An 18,979-nucleotide genomic window follows, 5' to 3' on the forward strand; every position below is an offset into this window, starting at 1 on the left:
CTGATTTGCAGTCAAATTCTAATTGTAAAATGGGGACATTTTACCTTTTTTTCTTTGGATAGGATCAGTTCTTAAGAGCAGCCCCAGTAACTGGAGGAATGGGAGCCGTTTTGATGAGAAAAATGGGCTGGAGAGAAGGAGAAGGATTAGGAAAAAACAAAGAAGGAAATAAGGAACCTATCCTAGTTGATTTTAAAACAGACCGAAAAGGTAACAAGTTTTTATAGGAATATTTATTATTATATCTCCTTTAACGTTTAGGGTTTCATTACCGTCATATGTTCTTTTGGTATCAATGGTCCTGAACTGGAGGCACTGCTGGTATATGTACAGCTATTCGTTGGGGAAAAAAGTTTAACCCGTTTTCAGCAACTCATATAAATATAGATGGAAACACTAATTTGAGCTTTGAAAAGGCAAACTCCGTTACATTAGTTGCTAAATATTGTGGAAGTATGCATATATATTTGTATGATTAAAATTTTAACTAGATTTCATATTTAGAAAGTGGAATTTCCATTGTGTTTTCTCTTGACAAGGAACACATTCTTATCCTTCTAGGATTTGATTGTTTTTTCTTTCCCAGATACTTTATTCCACATAGTCCCTACATTTCCTAGTAGAGTGCTATTTTGTCTTCATCTTATAAACCCTTTTTACACACCCCTCTTTTCAAGCTCAGTGATTGAGTTCTGTTGGGTTGGGAGGTAGATCACCTACTGACAACAGTGTTACTTCTTCACATTGCCCTGTGTTTTGGAGCACCTTGGGACTTTTGTATCTACCTGTATTTCACTACTGTTCTCAGATACCTGGGGGTCTAGCTTGTATATCGTCACTATTAAAAGTACACTTGGATAACATAGATAACAGCCAACTTGTACATTTTAAATAATTTCTTCCCTTTAGAATAATGTCTTAAATATCGCATGGGAATGCCAGTTCATTGTGATTTCAGTAGCTTGTTTTAAAGCTTGATTTTTAAAAACTGGAATTTATTTTCCCTATCTTTGTAATCAAATAGAAAGTTAAGTTGAAGTTAATGCAGTTAAACTATTTTGTCTTAATAGCGTTTGAAACTGACTAGCTCTGACTAAATTATGTATTTTTTAAAAATGTTTGCATCAGAATTTCTACGTTGTCATCCATGTAGAATACTGTGTTGCCATTTTATTTCAAATTGGAGGGAATATATTATATTGATAGACTCAAATAGGCTTGAAATAACATGAGAATCATCCTATGAGATAGCTAGTTAATTGAAACTTTAAATTAGAGAAGGACATTATGCTAATTATGTCACTGTCATTTTATTGCTTGTACAAGTTGATCAGAGTTCTTTGTGTCATAAAAGGTAGTTTATTGGAAAAAAACATCTGTAGATGTATTATTCCAGGGAACATTCTCTTTGAAATTGCAGTATGGCCTTGGTTTAGGAAAGCGTACTAGTAGAATTAGCAAACATCTGGTTGAGGAATTCTCCCTAGGATAAAAGGAAATTTGGAAAGCATTTATTTGGACAGTAACACAGCTATACCACTTTGGAAAGGGGGGTTATGCACTGATGGCATGTTTGTCTTTTGAGAACATCTGACATTTGATAAGTCAGAAAGGGCTTCATTCCTGGAGAAAAAATAGATCCATGGAGACAGTCTTGCTCACTTTTTACGTGCGCTCGTGCCTAAACTCCTCACCTTTGGGGGAACATACTTCTTAACTGAGCATTTTTAAAGGAATGGGAAATCTGTAGAAATCACTTGCAATAAATAGTCACTACTTTTTAAACTTACAAAAAAGCCAGACCTAGAGTTGTTAATTATGGCACTTTATATATAATGTACTCACATATTAAATTTTTGTTTTCTGAACTTCATTTATACACCTTCCAATACCAAGGTATGTGAACATGAAGTATAGATATATACTGTACTGAAACATAGCAAAACAGAAGTCAAGATGATATAGAAATCAAGGGTAGTGGGAATTTGTTGAATATTTTATTTGAAGGCATGGCTTGTTTCTACAGATGGAATTGTTTTGCTATGTTATAATTTAAAACGATCTTTGAAATTTATTCAGTGAACATTGACTGTTTTTTAAAGGTCTTGTTGCTGTAGGAGAAAGAGCACAAAAGCGGTCTGGGAACTTCTCTGCTGCAATGAAAGATCTGTCAGGTAAGGGGCCACTTGAATTTCTTCTTGCCCACCTCCACCATGAAGTCATAATTTGTTGCCACAGATGGTGGAAATAACAACTGGTTTGTTTTTTTCTCTGCAGGCAAACATCCTGTGTCTGCCTTGATGGAAATCTGTAATAAGAGAAGGTGGCAACCACCTGAATTTCTCTTGGTCCATGATAGTGGCCCTGATCATCGCAAACATTTTCTCTTTAGGGTAAATATGCATTTCTGCATTAATTGTATATTAATTTGATAATGTTGGAGGGTGAGGGATGAATATATGATCATAGAATTATTATATTGTTTGTGGGTTGGGAGTGTGTATATGTGTGGGTAGATTGGTGGGGTTTTTAAACATGTAAGCATGCTTTAATACGACTTAATACCCTATTTTTTAAAAATGTTGGAGGGAAATATGTGGGCAAAATCTGAACAAATTTGACATTTTCTAGTGGCATATGGGGAATGAATTTAGTAGTTTTATCAGGCTTTTTTCAATTTGGAGACCTGCTCTTAATTTGCAGTCCCTTTTTCCAAACGATTTGCTTCTTCTGGGTTGAGATTAATTTGACTTACAATCATATGGGTTTTATATTTTCGTAAATTATTTTTCTAGCATTTAGTGAAAAAATACAAAGCTAATAGATATTAAAGTTTGATGCTGTTCTTATTGTATGTTTTTCTTGAATAGGTATTGAGAAATGGAAGCCCTTACCAGCCCAATTGTATGTTTTTCTTGAATAGGTATTGATAAATGGAAGCGCTTACCAGCCCAGCTTTGCCAGCCCTAATAAGAAGCATGCTAAAGCCACAGCAGCAACTGTGGTTCTTCAAGCAATGGGCCTTGTACCAAAGGACCTCATGGCTAATGCCACTTGCTTCAGGAGTGCCTCACGTAGATAGATTGAGGTTTTATAATAATCATTTCAGATAATTTTACTCTGCATCAAAATGTATTTCCTCTTTAATGTTGTAAATATTTGGCAATTTAAGACGTTGTGTAAAAAGCAATCTGTATAAACATCTCCAGGCTTTGATTTTTGTACCATGGAAATTGTATTTAACCATACAGGGTTTTGGTATGTTTATATTGTTTACCTTAGTGATGTATTTGTTTAAGTGGCTAACATCCAAACGATTGTTTGAAGGCATCCGTAATCTTCAGTGTGGAATGTTAAATAACGCTTTTATACTGTATTTTGTACTATGATGTAACTCCCCTTCCTTATGGCTAGGCTGCTGTAACACTTGCCTGTAATCAGTGAAGGGCTGTGCACCTTGTATTAGTTCACAATGGGTTCTGCTGGACAGATACTGGGCCAGTGTTAATTGAGGTAATCAAGCGAGATCTGTTCCACAGGGCTAATGCCACCATCTCCCCTTAAAATTTTGTAGAAGTTATAAAAAGAAAGTGGTATGTGTGATGGTCAGCACTAAAGCCTGCATTCCCGTCAAAGCCACTTGGGCCATGAGAAGGGAGTCAGAATGAAGTCCGACTAGAATTCTGCAGAGGCCAAGTACATTTAGTATGGCATTGAGTTGTGATATAGTTTTACTTTGATGTGCATTTTGAATTTCAGCTACACCTAGATAGACGTAAAATGATAATTAAAACGCTGTAACCAACTTATCTAATAAAATCGGCACCCAGCCACTATTTTTTGTTGACTATGAGAAAGTTTAAGTTTATGTTAATTTTTAGGGTCTGATAGACTATTTCATGTGTATTACAGTGGTATTCATATGCTATGTCTCAACTTTATTTTCAAAAGCTTAAGGCCCAAATATAAACTTCTCTGGAATAAATGTTGTGTTTTATTTTCTGGATTATAAAGTGAACGCATACATTTCCACTAAATACTATTATTTCTTTACCCCAATGCTTTTGATTTCTAAGCACTTGAAGAAAATTTGAATTATACACACACAAACCACACATACCACCACACACATAATACCTAAAAGCACATTACATACTACTTTACTATAATAGGTGAGCATACTTCACAACTCAAAACTATGGAATATAAAAACCCTTACCTGTATGAACATGCATGAAGATACATATATATTAAGGAATTTTAAATCAGCAAGAAAGCAGCTAAGGTAAAAGCATCAACCATCAGCTCAGCAGATACTGTCTACATTTGTTTCCTACCTTTATAAACTAGAACATGCTGATCCTAGGAAAGTGAAATAGTTTTGCCCCGATGCTGTTTGTTCAATGCCATGAGTTAATACTAATACTGAATTTCCCATTTGCAAGGAAAACACTGACATTGATTCAATTTTCTCTTCAGTTTATAATTAGGTTAAAAGGATCTAGAATTCTCATTTGAGGTTTAAAAATTCTTTAGTTTCCATATCTGAATATCTCAAATAGTAAAAAAAAATGTTAATTTAAAACCTTAGTGTATGTAAAAATGTTAATGTAAAAGAATATAAACATTAGAAATATTAAAGTTATATTTAACTTCCAAAATGAACTTTAAAGCCACAGGTATAAGAATCTTGAATTTCCTTGCTAGAAGGCTTTTTTCCTCAAAGATTCCTTTTAGGCTTACTTTGGTGTTCAGGATCTCCAATTATAAATGTAGCCACTCATTTCCACATTCCGTAAAGATGACTTCCCCAGTACTGGTGTTTGACTGATTTGGTGCAGAGTCTTAGGGTGCAACCCACAGTTAGCAAGCTCCTTGTGAACAGTCTCCTGTGGAAATTTGTATATAAGTCAGTAAAAAGCAAAATCAGTCTTTGAACACTAAAGTTTTTAATAATTACTATGGGAACTTTGACAAATGTCTTGTTCCTGTTCATTAATAAACGACCCAAAGAATTTTTGTATAGTGACAGTGTCCAAAAATAAATTATTTTTTAAGGCTAGCAAAGTGATAAAAGTAGGCAAATTTAAAGTTCTTAATAAAAAACATGTCCAAAGTTAAGGGCAAATATGGTTAGATAAGTACCCATAATTTGTAACAGGAGTCAGGCACTATTAAGTTCTGGATCAGAGAAGACAAAATAAACTTGGCTTTCTTTTTGGCAAGTTCTTTAGTCACTGCTGAGTACAACAGCCTACATGCATAAAATTTACTGCACAAGAACAACATAACAGACATCCCTTCTACTCTTAGTAATTATAATTGGAAAAAGTGCAATTTAATAACTTGAAACAAGTCTAGCTCATAAAGTTTGAAGAAATTAGCTGTAACTAAAAGTCTGTTTATAGCTGTCTACTTACCTTATCCAGTACTTTATCCATTGGTGGGCAGATATTAAATACAACAGTTGGCTCATGGGTATACAGCGCTGCAGAAAATGACCCACTCTGTGAAGATTTGAGTAGCATGGTCATAGAATGTAGACAATGAGGCATGACAGGTCCTGTAATCTCCAAACTAAATTGATCTTTGTATTCAGAAAGACCTTGTGCCTTCACGTTTATACTTCGTGCCTTCAAAAAAATTGAGGGGAAAACAAAATTATGGTCATCTCTCAAGCTTTTGTCCCTAGTTAAAAATGTGTTCAGTAACTTTTCATTTGGGTTTTCCTCTCTCTAGTTATGGAACAAAAGTAGTTCATAAGACATAAAAAGAATGTTATATGAATAAAAATTTTAAAGTCTCAGTCTCCAGCATCTCCAAATTATGAGTGTCAGTTTATATTCTAGGAAATACGATTTTTTCTTACCATATCCATTCTGATTTAGTAATACACTTTCAATACATAATATTGGGAAAACAAAAAAATTTGATTCTATTGCTTTTAATCAGTATATATTTGTATTTACATGTGTAATAACATGGACATACATGCATACCTGGGAGATACCGCGGGTTTGATTCCAGACCAGCGCAAAAAAGTACTGCAATAAAGCGAGTAGTAATATTTTTGCTGGTGGAAGATCTGCTTTCAATTTAAAAAACCCACAACATCTGAAGTGCAATAAAGCGAAGTGTAATAAAATGAGGTATGCCTGCCTGTACAGTTGTTACTTTCACTTATCCATGACCCAGTGTTTGAGATCTAGAACATAACATTCTTGGTTGGCTATGGTCTTTCATTGGTTAAGAAATGAGACAAAAATTGTAAGACTCATGATGAAAATCCTGAGACACTTAAAACAAGAAATGAGACAGGAGATTAAGCAACTTTTCCTTATGGCAAAAAAAGAAAATTAACATCAAAATGCTTTTGTTGCCAATTACGCTTATTCAATAAGAAAAAATTTATTTTCATATAATTCAGGTATTTCACATACTACTTTGATACAAATTTACATCAAAGAATTTTTTTACTGGGAGGAAAGCATAAACAAAATACGCACCATGTAAAAATGCTAGAAGGTGTTGCTAAAAACAAATCAAGAACTGATCAAAAAAGGAAAAGAAGCTAGGTTATGAGGATGAGTATAGAATTATTTCTTTTTATTACCTTAAGCATTTGCATTGTGGCTCCTCGGAAAGCTGTTGGGGATAAGAGGGTTGGTGGAAGTCCTGCCTGTGGACCTGAAGTAGCAATTAAACTCTTACAGTTGATCAAAAAATTGAGCAATGTAAAGGTGTTCATTCCCTTCACCAGCACAACAGACTCAGGTCTGTGATCCATTTGTACTTCATGTTTCTCTTTACGCCTGAAGATCACCATCAAGGAAATTGCTAATGCGAACCCCATACCAATGGGAAAAGCAGTTACCTTGATTCTGAACCATGTGGGACTCCTTTCCCCATTCCAACCAGAAATGCTCTTGCTGCCCCCTCACTGCAATTTTAAGGCATCTGTTTAAATCAAAACCATTTTCTCTTTGATCTGAATTTGCTAGAAATTGACACCCAACAAAAACTAATTTCTTCTCTAGTCAAAAATACGTTCTGTTCCCTTCACACACTTAACCCAAAATGGAATGTTTTCACTTTCAAAAAGATAGCTTAAAAATTGTTCATATTTTATTGGTACTTAGGGGTTTGTTATTTAATGTCATGGAGAATTAGTTTTAATATGATCCTAAGATAATTTAAGATTATAGTCAAATAAACTTGCCAGTGAGTATTACATTACTAACTTAATTCAATGAAAATCAATTCTAGTTATCAAATGAAAGGATACAGCTTGATAGACAGTATGTCTGGTTTTTTAATTTTATCTTGCACACCCATCTCTTCTAGCCAGGAAAAACTTTCTTCTTCATCCTCATCACTGATTGCTTGCTCCCTAAAAAATTGTTACAGTTAAGAGTTCCCATTTCATAAAGCTGTTTCCTCTCAAAAACTATTCCCCTGAGTCTATAAATCACTGGATGATGTAAAAGGTTATTATAATCACATACTCCCCATGTCCCAAGCTTGTTCCAGATGCTTGCTTCTTCTCATGGCCATTTGCTTTTATCAAAGGCAGAGAAAATTCAATACCTACATGAGAGAAAATTTTTCTTTAATATTCATTTTCATAATTTAAATTCATAATATGCATTTTCTTTAATATAATTTAAGTGAATTTAACCGGTGTGCCCTATTTTTAGAGAGTACAAAATATGAAATGTGAGTCTTTACATTGATCTATTAAGTCTAGCTTTCAAGCTTTCTTGACAGTAGCCCACAATACACTCATTTCTCCACGAAACAAAAGGTTTAGGGAATACACACTCTTACTACCTGTGGTAGTCTTTCATAAAGTATATTTTACTCTCATTTTTAAAAAAATGCTGACTGAACCCACTAAATAGATTTTATGATCCAATAATGCTTTGACCTAGTTCAAAAACTGTTATTAAAAGGGGTAGGTAATTTGTACTATAATTTCAAGAGGAGTATATTCAGATAGAGACTTTCTGACCCAATATGTATTTAGACAACAGTGAAGGGAACACCATTAATTTAAAGCTATGTATAAGGGATAGCTTAAATAATTACCAAAAAAAGGAATGAAGAAATAAAACATTTCTTAATATAGATAAAACTGGTAAAAGACAATTCAACTTGTAAAAGATAATTCAACTTTCAGCTTTCAAAAAAACATTTACTATATAGTGTGGTATTCTCATTTTAACTTGTAGTTTTACCTTCATTTTTCATAGCTTCTCTTATACCTCTAGTTGTAGGAGATATGAGAGCTGTGATTACATCATTTCCTCCTAATCCTGCTGCACGGAACAGGACAGTAAACTGATAGGTACAAATGTAGAAATAGGGGCAAAGTTTTGTCTTCAGCAGATTATATAGAGAAGTGAAGCTCACAGACCTATGAAGCAAAAAATGCTCTTTAGGTATTAATAAACACTTAACATCTAAAATTTAATTTTGTATAATTCAGTTTGATACTCACTTGATTTAAAACACAATACAAATATTAAAGATAATGGTTTGAATTTCTGCCATTTCATGCAACTTGGCTTTTAAAGAACTAAAACTGGTCATGGGACTCACTGATGACTTCTAGATACTTAAACAGTGTTTACCACTTAAACACTACCCATTTTTTCTTTAAACAAAATTTAATTGATAAGTTGATGACATCTTCTGAGCAGCTTCTGCTGAGAAAGGGAGCAGCCACTGACACAGATTTCTATATATTTATCAAACACTTACATACATTTTTACAATTGCATAAAGAGTAAGAGCTAAAAAAGTAAACAATATAAATGTTGGTTATTAACAGTTTAATAAAGTAATTCAGAAGGACAAAGAGATCCTTCTATCACTATACATTTCTGTATCATAAACAAGGAGAGAACACTGCCAAAATGAAAACTCACGGTTTGGACAAGGTTTTACTGATCTTACCAGTCACTCATTAAAATCTGCTGCAGGGTTTCATCGTTTGACCAAGGGCTTGTCTTTCCAGCCATTTTTCTATCAGCTCCAATACGAGGGAACATTGACAGCCATGGAAAGGCAGGGTGGAGCCAATAGATAAGGCTCTGTTGGAAGGCACAACGAAGCTCAGTGCAGAGTCTGGGGTCCTAAAATCCAGACGTATTGGACAGTGTTTGGCCATTAGAAGTATAACATTTCATTAAAAAGACACTGCTTTTTCAGATAAACACTTACCTTTACTGCTTCCTATGGCAAAGTGTTAATAACTGTTACAGGGGCTAAAATGTAGTTTATGCTTGTTTGGGAAAACCTCTTGTCAGCAATGACAATCTGTAAACCATTTATCAGAAGGAGCTCTGGAGCATAGACAGGAGCAGTCTGCTGTCTCTACTGTCCTTGAGAGCAATGACTATCTTTTTCATCATGAGAGAGGTGTGTGTGTGTGTAGGTAACACTGCATTCAGTTGCCTACCCCTTACAACACTGTTTCAAAAGTAGCCAGTGAAAACTGATAATGCAAATCACAAATCACCCTGATCGATTTATTGAAAAAGTCGTACCAAGGCCTCTTTCGGCTAATCCTTTTTAACCTAGTTTGAGACGACCAGCAGCTGGAAAGCAATGCTATTATATTTCTCTGAAGACATTCTAGAACTCATTAACTCTACTAAATTTACAGCAGACCATCATCCAGCTAGCAGAAGATAGTGCATTTAAATAGAGTATACGTTATGTGAGAAAATCAGTAAAATAATCAATCTGCCTTTGCAATCCGACTCCCCAATTGCTTTTAATTTCTTTTCCTTATATTTTCTTTCTCAAAAGGCCTTTAAGAAGAATTGTTTGGTTCAAACAATGCCTCCCTGCAACACTGACTATTCCTCAGGACACCTCTCTAAATGTAATGAGCAGTTACTGAATCTGATTAAAATAATTTTACGAAAGCACCATTTGGGAAACACAAAATTGCTAAGCACTTGTGTCTTTAAATGTCAGAAGAAAAACTTAATGGAAGGAAATATCTCTGATATTTTGCAGAGAAGTAAATTTTACATTTAATGTGTTACTTTAAAACATAGCTATTTGCTTTCAGAATTACCTGTATACTTTGAGGCAGAGTAACTTCTGTTGACCTACAATGCTGGACGACACCTTGGGCCTCTTCCTGTGCTTTCAAATGATCTGCCCAGGTAAAGGGTTGAGAAGAGGTGAAAAGGAGTCGAGTTTTAATACTCCAGTCCACAGGTAACTCAGTACTTTCTGAGGATGGGATATCAGATTCGGAGAATGATACGTGTGGAGTCTTTTAGAAAACAAAGAACACAAAAATTAGTAGAGTACCGAGAAAAAAAACCTTCAATCTACAGATTTCATCAAGTAACATACTCATGATCACTGAAATGTCAAAATTGTAGGAAATGTATAATAACATATACACTACACACTGAAAAAGTCTGGAAAGAGCTACATTAAACCGTTAACAGTGGTTATCTCTGGAAAGTGGGATTTTTTGTTGTTGATGATGGTGGTGGTGGTGGTAGAGGGGCAGATTTCACTTTTTGTTTATATAGTTCTATATAGTTTAGTTACAGGAGGCACTTGCTCTTTTCATGATCATAATTAAAAAAATAAAATCTATTAATACTGCAAAAATCTTCCAAGTACCTTAAAAAGCACCCTTTAAGCCTCTAAAACGCTGAAACCAGGACTAAGCTGCTCCTGCAGATAACTTAGGTAGGTCTCTTAGAGAACATATTTAACAATATTCCCCACATTACAATGATTCTTTCAGATGACATAACCAAAAAATAACAAGGAAAGGGGAACTACTTCCAATAGACTCTGTGAAGGCCATTTATTTACAAGGAAGGGAGACTGGGTCTTGGGGAACTCTTTTAGTCGGCTCCTATTAGAACTAACTATGCATTTGTTAAACTATCACAAAAGAAGTATCTGGGAAATGGATTCAACAGTGTGAGTGTATCGTGTCGGGTGTGTGTGTGTGTGTGTGTGTGTGTGTGTGTGTGTGTGTGTGTGTGTGGTGGTGGTGATGGTGGTGTGAGCAAGGTTCCATGATACGCCACATTTGGGGTATTTGGTCTGAAGATTCAGTGAAAAACTATGCTGCAAAAGCAGCTGGAGGGGCCTGGCTCTGAATGAGGAGCCGAAGTTGTCACCATCTACAGGAGTGTTACAAACTGTTGGAGGGTGAAGGAAAATCCACATCTACGCCTTCTGTAGAGTTGGTGCCATTATAAACATCATCACTACATCACACAAAGTTCTTGACCACCGCTGATGACATCTTTATAACCCTGGTAGAGATGATCACTCACTCAGAGCTCTCTGTGACACGATTTTCCAGGTAAAATGTTTCTGAGAAGTATGAATTTATAATCAAAGAATATACATTCTAGTGGCATTTAAAAAGTATTACCTGGAGTAACTCATTAAGGGCTGTTCTTTCAGGAAACATCTCTTCCCAAAGCAAGTCATTCTCTTGATTGGCATCTAAAAACTGTGGTTAAAAAAATGAGTCTCTTTTAATCGTAAATGATGCTAGAGTTTGCTTTAAATACGTCCGGAGCCTTCTCACCTGCCATGCAAGTTTCTCAATAACTGCAAGTGCAGGAATTCACATGCACCCAAATCAGTACATCCGTATTTCGCTTCGGTTTTGTGCTTTAACTTTACCATTAAAATTGAGGCGGGGAAAGCCGGTGATTTGCACAACTAATACTGATGTATAAATCTCAAACCAAAAGGCTTTGAGGCAAGACAAGTTCTAGATCCCACGAATCCTCGGCAGTCCTGCATCCCCAGAATTGTGAGAGCGTGGGGGGAGGCTCTGAACCACGCAGAGACACAGACCGCGCGGTTATCTTCCCGGCCTTCCAGCGTGAGCTGCCCTAGGAGTTTTAGATCTATCTTCTCACCGATTTCTAACCCCCACGAGGGCTGCTGCTCAAAGCCCGACCCGGCCCCGCGCCGGACTGCGGGGGGCGCGCACCCTCGTGCTCTCCGCTTTCCGCAGGACAGGCCGACGCGCCCGTGGCTCCGCGCGTCCCGCGGCAGCTCGCGACGCGCACTGCACACCCCCGACCTGTCCGAGCAGCCTCTCCCGGTGTCCAGGGCTCCCTGAGGCCACGGGCGGTCGGCACTCCTTGCGCCCGTTGCCCCCTCGAACGCGACAACTGGCCACCCCTAATTCACCGCCAGGGCAGCCTCTCGCTGCCAAGCAACAAGACACTCACCCGGCTCGGCGCCTCTTGCTGGTCCCGGGCCGGCCCGTCGTGGGGCTCCGCGGCGGCCGGCGGCCGGTTGTCTAGGCAGGCGAAGGGGTTCCTGCCGGCTGCGGCCGGGCCGCCGCCGTCACTGCCTGATGCCGCCGCCGGGAAGGGGCGGAGGGCCAGCCGGTCCGCCAGGGAGGCGCGGCGGGGCGCCGGCTCGGGCCGCTCCCCGGGCGGGAGGACGGCCCCGAGGCTCCGGACCCTCTTCCGTCGTAGCCGTAAAGTCTCGGGCGGCTTTTTGAAACTGGGCGAGTAGCCGGGAACCGAAAGGGCCATGATGCGCGGCGGCGAATAGGTGAGCGGGCCGGCCAACCCGCAGGCGCTTCCCGCGCGCGCCGGCCCCGCCCCCGAGGCGCCGCGCGGCGCGTGCGCCGTGGGCCTCTCCTGAGGCCCCGCCCCCGGCTGCGTCTCTGCGAGGAAGCCGCCGGGACTTTCAAACCAGTCGGTGCCCGGGACGCTCGCTGCCCTGGCTGTCCTGCCGGGACCTTGGCCATCGTCCGGTCGCCGGGTGCTAATTGGCTGGGAGGCTCGCGATCCAGGGTACTGGTCTGCGCACCCCTGTTGGACCCCAAAATAGCTGACTGCTATTTAAATCGGCAGCAGGGGCGTGATGAGCCCGGGAACGGTGCCTGGATGGAAAGGAAACGTCACACTTGAGCTGCTGCTCCGATAGGTTTAGAGGGCAGTGGCGACGTCCAGGGCCGGCGAGAGGGGCCTGGTCTCTTCTCTCTACCCCCAAATAGAGAGCCCGATGGGAACTCAGCGCAGCCTCCCGGCCCTCCCCGAGCATCGCCACCGCAGCGCTCCACGCAAACACTCCGCTGCCACTGGCGAGTTACTCTGAGGAACCTGTTTGATCCTGAGAAAACCCTGAGGTGAACATTTGAAACACATGTTAAGTGTCTATGGGCTAGATCCTTTGAGACTTGAAAATATACCCAAAAGATTAAATTACAACAGCAAAGGTTTGTTAAGGAACGAAGGTGCTGAGAATGGGGTTGACACAAAAGTAACGTTACTTTGACATAGCAAAAGACTAACAGCTTTATCAACAGCGTGGCTTTTGCTGAAAGCAGTTTTCTTCATGGAAAAAAATTAATAACGGAGGAAAGTACATTAAAAACAATAGCGAAAAAGGCTTTCAGAATATTCCCTTTAGATGTTATAGAACTGTCTTGGCCGTTTGTACAGTAATTTTTCAAATACTTTCTAAATACTTGAAATAACTCTGAACATCTTGTCTCAGCAGGAAATCATGCTTTAAACTGGAACAACTTGCTTTTATCTTCCTTGACTTTTCCGAACAATTTCCAAGGAAACTCTGGCTTCAAATACTGGAATGGATTCATCCAACTGAGCTCTGAGAAAGAACAAAATTAAAATTGAACAACTTGCTTTTTTCTTCCTTGACTTTTCTGAACAACTTCCATAGAAACTTTTGCTTCATATAGTGGAATGGGTTCATCCAACTGAGGCCTGAGGAAGAATGAAATTATTAGTTGAGTAGAGGACACAGAATGGTAGGTAGCTGACAACTGCTCGAGTTCAACTGTATTACTTCAAATAATACAAAGTTGTCTATTAGTATTCCCAAAGTGGTTAAATTTTGAAGGCGAAAATCTCTAATGTACTCATTCCCTCTTGTTTGGTAGGCAGATCCAACTTTAAAAAAATGTCCTTTTTCTTGTTCTCAAGCTATGGGTTATTTCAAGTTGCTTTGGGAGGGGTGATGAAAAGGAGCAAAGGGTGAGGTATGGTACAGAATGGAGCAAGGAAAACTCAGGAGCTACTTCTATCTTAGGGAATACTTACTGGTTTGTCACAAGATACCCTTTGAGAAATATTAAGGAACAGCTCTTTATCTAACCCAAATAATAAAATGTAGAGGCAATAGGTGTTCTGTGAAAGCTGAAACAAAAATAGAAATGCCTGCCTTATCTCCTTGAGAACAGAAAAATAAACAAGATCATTTGGTTACTTAGCGTACCTAAGAACACCAGTGGATAACTTCTCCATCACATCTTTTAAGATACGTAGCTGAAAGGACTGTTAAGGTGGCAATGTAAAAGATAAAAGGATTAAACAAAACCATTCAGGAGGTGCCAGACAGGCCACTTGTTTTTTCTTTATGTTTAGCAATCTCAGAAATTCAAAATTTAAGTTACAAAAATTCTGTAAGCTGTCAAATTTATCTCTAAAAAGGGGACATGGGGAACTGTGAGAGGTGGTAACATAATAGAGCCCAAACTTGTAAGAGCAAGTGATGAAAGAAGCAAGCCTAATGCCTGTCCTAAGGAATGCCTAGTGTTATCCCAAATGGATGATAATGGGATGGTGTGAGGTATTTTCACTTTAGCACTACCTATGCTATTTTCAATTAAAAACAATTTGAGCACGTACTTCTCTTAGTTTAAGTGCACATTTATTCTATAGACATAAAAATTTGTGTGCAGGAAAGTTGATAAACTGTGTGTGGTATGTCACCAAGAGAACCATAAAACTAAAATTTAAAAAAAACCTAGTCATTAATTGAAATTAGAATTGAGAGCCTATGTAATTGCTAGTACTGGAGAATTATTTATGGCATATCATCTCACCATTGGAAGGAGAACTCTGTTAAATCACAAGCAGCAACTGGCTCAATGTGTGAACTGACCGAGGGGGTTTGCACAAGTGAGGGCGAAAGTCTTTCTCAGGACTTTAGAAAATGTAAATTAGAAAATATGAACATAAGACATTTTAAATATTTTTAAAAAGGACCTAACGAATCCTGATTCACTTATTCATACTGTAAATTCTTTTTACTTTTGTTAAATATACAACAGTATATTTAACTGTGTGTGTGTGTGTGTGTGTTTGTGATTTCTGAAAATTTAACATCATTTCATATAAAAATGTCATCTTTCAACACGGTCCACGGGTTTGTCAAACTGGTTAAAAACATCTTCTGGGGGGGAAGGGAGGGTGATTGAGAGAATTCAGTGACACAGGTGAAGCAGCCCAGCCTAGCTTCTGACATGTAAGATTCAAAACATGCTGTTACTTTTAAAACATTGTGTTCTCTCTTGCTAACATCCCATGGTATTCTTGATAATTACAATGATACTGGACATTTAAGTTGCTTTAAACTGAAATTTAAAACAAATTCTTCTAGAAAGTTAAAAATTAATTTTATTTTCTAAATTTAATAGGAAAGTATTTAATCAGAAATACTTTAATCTCGTCCACTCACTACATTAAAGGGATTTTTCTGGTTTTTGATACCTACTCTTTAAAGCTCAACATACACAGTATACTAAGGAAATACTATGTGAAGGCTCTGCATCAAGTCTGTCATTGCTCCTGGAGGAGACTGGCCTTTATACATATCACTCCTATCTAACTACACATTTAACCAAAGTTAAAGTAAGACATTTAGTGGAGACAAGTGTAAGGTCATTCAAGTCTCTTTCTTCACGTACAAGTACACTCTATTATGTAATGAGAACTTATTTTTTTATCCAGTATGTTAAAAATTTTACCAATGGCAGCTGCCTTCAGAACAGCCATCTTAGAAATAAAAGTTTTATTTTTAAGTTGACCTTGTTCTGAAGTTTGAAGCTTTCTTAAGAAAACTTTTCAGTACTTTTACCAGAACTGGAATGATTTGGCTTCCTTTACCAGAATTGTCTCTGAATGACTTGCACTAAAAAAAAAATCACTCATCTTTATTTGATGAAGATTTCCTAGCAGTGATATTCTTAAAAATGCCCCACAAGCTCTTTAATTTAGATAAAAGTTTTCTGAAAGGTTTTGCACAAGGGCACCATCGTAAGAGTATGAAAGCAGCTTCTCAAGGTGACGTGTCATTTCCAGAATGCCAAGTTAAAAACAAAACAAAATTTTCCATGTAACTTATGGTTTAGCTCCCATTCAGAAACGAGCAAGACTGCCTGGGTGTGAGTCCTGTCCTGGCACTTGCTAGCTGTGTCCTTGGGAATGCATTATTGATCTTTTCTGCTTTAGTTCCTTCATCTGTGAAACGGGGATAATAACAATACTTACACCTCATAGGGTGGTTTTAATGTTTAAATAAATTAATACCTACAAAGGAATGTTGTTTAGCATGCCTAATGAAAGTTAGCTGCTGTTGTTATTATTGCCATTATTAAAGGACTTAATGATGACGGTACAGGGTAAATTTCAAGCCAGACACTCGAGTCCGTAGAAAAAAAGGATATAAAGATATTTTCCTTGCTGTACATTTGACAAATTCCAGACTTCATCGTTCAGGAAAGCCACTGTTGCTCCCTTGAGGAAAAGGCAGTAGCTGTCGGGAGGATCCAACTGGGACAGAATGCACAAAGGCTGATCAGTTACTGAGTTTAACACCAGAAAGGTGACGGGAATCTTAAGCCAGGGAAACTTCTACACAAATTAATAACCACATCACAAACAGCACAGAAACTTTAGTAACAGTACGTAAGCCATGTTTTCTTTTGTATTTCATTGTCCAAAATGATGAAACAGCAAGGTCAGATTCAAGGCCCATGTAGAATCCTGGTGATGGAGCAGTAGAGAGAGTGTGTGTGTGTGTGTGTGTGTGTGTGTGTGTGTGTGAGAGAGAGAGATTTCTGGCTGCTACTTACCAGTCATTTTCATGAGGCTGTTGGAAAATCAGTGAAGATTGGTGTATGAGAACTATGGCGTTTGCATATCAACCAAGATAAAAATACTTAATTTAAGAAATGTAACTTTGGGAGACCATGTGTATATACACAAATATAGTACATTCCAATTTGAATTAGGAAATTGTAGTAATTTTATATAGAAATAGTTTGCTAAGTATATGTCAATAATGTTTGTTACTAAGAAAAAGATCCTGTTTGAAATACTATTAAATTCAGAAGTCACTACTTCCAAACCACTAAATAAAAGTTAAATGAACTTCTCTATTAGGCACCATTTCAACGTTTTGGCCAACATGTAGCTAACAGTAAAACAAAATCCACAAAAAACAGCTATACTATACAGGGTATAATTTAGAATTTACAACATATTTAGCCACATCTTGCCTCAAAAGACTTAGGCATTATTTTTTGGTAATTACCCCCTTTTGGTAATAGTAATAGTAATGCTTTACTGTTTCTGATAATACCTGCAGTTTTTCTTCCGTTGTTACCCAATGGCCTCCGACACCAAGCAATGTGATGATATCATGTTTATGTGGTAGTTGTAATTTTACATCTGGTTCATCCCCTTTACTATATAATCGCACTTAGAGGGGAACAGTTCAGAGAGAGAGAGAGAGAGAGAGAGAGAGAGAATATATAGTCATCTGACAAAAATTTATTCTTCAAACAAGTTCTCTTTGTCCTTTAATGTAGGAATGAAGAAGCATTTTTTCTCAGAAAAAGTCAACACAATGTATTCAGACATCCTAAAATATACTTTTTGCATTAAAACTGGTCATAAAATTTACTCTAGATTTAATTATAAGTGTAATAACTAAAGATAAAAAGTCTATTTTTATTTGAAACCCAGGCAAGGTAATACAAGTAATACTAAGCCTGAGAGTTTTAATCATAACATCGGTAGGTCAATACTGTGGGAAAGGTTGACTTCTGATTAAGGAACTCATAGACTCAAGATAGTCACACTTTGACATAATTATTGATATGTCCACTTGAATAGTTAATGAAGTACACATTTGCTCCACTGAAAGATTTGTTAATTTCAAATCTTGAAAATAGTGGTTAAAAAGAAACACATATGATAGCCATATGTAGCTGTCTTCACCTATGATTCTCATGACAGAAAATAAATCTGAACAAAGTATAAATAGAATGCTTTTGCAGGCTTGTGAAACCTATCGTTTAGGTGATATGGCACTACCTAAGTGTGTACAAATTTGGTGTGAGATATTTGTTAAACTACAAAAGTTCATGAAGGTGAAAAACTGAACAACATTCTGTGCGTTTTCCAAGTAGAGACTACAGAAGTCAACCATCCAATAGAGGGCCATAAGCAGCACAACCGATTGAATAAGCATCTGGCTGAGACTTGAATGAATGTGTATCATGTGGGAACCATTGAAGAGATGTCTGTAGATTCCTGTAGAGATGTTTAAACTCTAATGCTTATACTTTAAAAGGCAAGCACGTTCTCTCTTCCAGACAGTTTACAGTGGAAATAAAATGAAGAAGCTCCAATTTAAACAGAAAAAAAAAACCCCAAAAACTAAACATCAACTTAATAAATATGCTGAAAATTATTCCCTGGTTATGTATCTGTTTTCTAAAATTCATCCATCACACTAAAAAAATTACGCAGACTATTAATTTAGTGAAGTACCCACCTCCAGCATCCAGGACAATATCTACTCCCAGGCCACCTGTTTCTTCTAAACAGCTTTCAGCAACATGGACTTTCCCATTAGATAAATCGATCACTCGGGCTGCAAAGGACAGGAAATCAGGCAATTGTACTGTTCTCTATGTGATCAACACAAACAAATCAAAGAAAAAGAAAAAGAAAAGCAAATAAACATCTATTCTCTGAAATGAATTAAGTGTTTCAAACAATTAGTGAATCCAAATTATACTTTTTCTCATCTAACCCAATATTGGTAAAGATCAGTTCACACGAAGGGGCTGGTACAATCCAATAAAATAAAAGCATTTGTGGATAACGTGTTCCAAGGCTGGTCTGTTGACAAC

At 37.5% G+C, this 18,979-nt stretch overlaps 3 protein-coding genes across 9 annotated transcripts in view; 1 reads left to right on the forward strand and 2 right to left on the reverse strand.

The window, feature by feature from the left end:
* Nucleotides 1–4,053, forward strand: part of SON (SON DNA and RNA binding protein) — a 33,068-nt gene extending 29,015 nt beyond the window's left edge. For 2 of the 4 annotated variants that reach the window (XR_013995334.1, XM_081079678.1), the window contains 4 exons: nt 63–210; nt 2,103–2,174; nt 2,278–2,393; nt 2,924–4,053. Coding sequence is in view for 2 of the 4 variants with exons in the window: in XM_081079678.1 (XP_080935804.1) it covers nt 63–210; nt 2,103–2,174; nt 2,278–2,393; nt 2,924–3,082 (495 nt within the window). In the remaining 2 variants the exon portion in view is untranslated. Of the gene's footprint in view, nt 1–62; nt 211–2,102; nt 2,175–2,277; nt 2,394–2,870 lie in introns of all 4 variants that reach the window. The other 2 variants (XR_013995335.1, XM_081079679.1) reach the window with 1 other exon arrangement.
* DONSON (DNA replication fork stabilization factor DONSON) lies at nt 3,976–13,408 on the reverse strand. Its single transcript, XM_081079732.1, has 10 exons — nt 12,246–13,408; nt 11,429–11,509; nt 10,091–10,294; nt 8,959–9,137; nt 8,238–8,416; nt 7,506–7,587; nt 7,286–7,390; nt 6,614–6,812; nt 5,421–5,633; nt 3,976–4,889 (listed from the first exon to the last, which is right to left on the reverse strand). Exons 1-10 carry the CDS (start codon nt 12,555–12,557, stop codon nt 4,752–4,754), a joined length of 1,692 nt encoding a protein of 563 aa, XP_080935858.1. The 5' UTR covers nt 12,558–13,408; the 3' UTR covers nt 3,976–4,751.
* A 9-nt stretch (nt 13,409–13,417) lies between these two features.
* CRYZL1 (crystallin zeta like 1) overlaps nt 13,418–18,979 on the reverse strand; it is a 31,668-nt gene continuing 26,106 nt past the window's right edge. The window contains exons 9-13 of one of the 4 annotated variants that reach the window (XM_081079745.1): nt 18,619–18,717; nt 17,419–17,537; nt 16,502–16,607; nt 14,269–14,314; nt 13,418–13,641 (exon numbers count right to left, since the gene is read on the reverse strand). In XM_081079745.1, coding sequence (XP_080935871.1) covers nt 13,563–13,641; nt 14,269–14,314; nt 16,502–16,607; nt 17,419–17,537; nt 18,619–18,717 — 449 coding nt within the window. In that variant the 3' untranslated portion in view covers nt 13,418–13,562. Of the gene's footprint in view, nt 13,758–14,268; nt 14,319–16,501; nt 16,608–17,418; nt 17,538–18,618; nt 18,718–18,979 lie in introns of all 4 variants that reach the window. The other 3 variants (XM_081079747.1, XM_081079744.1, XM_081079746.1) reach the window with 3 other exon arrangements.

The sequence above is a fragment of the Rhinolophus hipposideros genome (genome assembly GCF_964194185.1).
Source record: "Rhinolophus hipposideros genome assembly, chromosome: 2".
Taxonomy (NCBI): Eukaryota; Metazoa; Chordata; class Mammalia; order Chiroptera; family Rhinolophidae; genus Rhinolophus; species Rhinolophus hipposideros.

Excerpts from the sequence above, each read along its gene's own strand:
- DONSON (XM_081079732.1), bottom strand. The coding sequence starts at position 12,557 with ATGGCCCTTTCGGTTCCCGGCTACTCGCCCAGTTTCAAAAAGCCGCCC. Across the intron at positions 9,138-10,090 it reads CTCTGCCTCAAAGTATACAG|GACCCCAGACTCTGCACTGA; the intron begins GTAATTCTGAAA and ends TCTGGATTTTAG. Across the intron at positions 7,588-8,237 it reads AGAAGCTATGAAAAATGAAG|GTATTGAATTTTCTCTGCCT; the intron begins GTAAAACTACAA and ends TCTCTCATGTAG.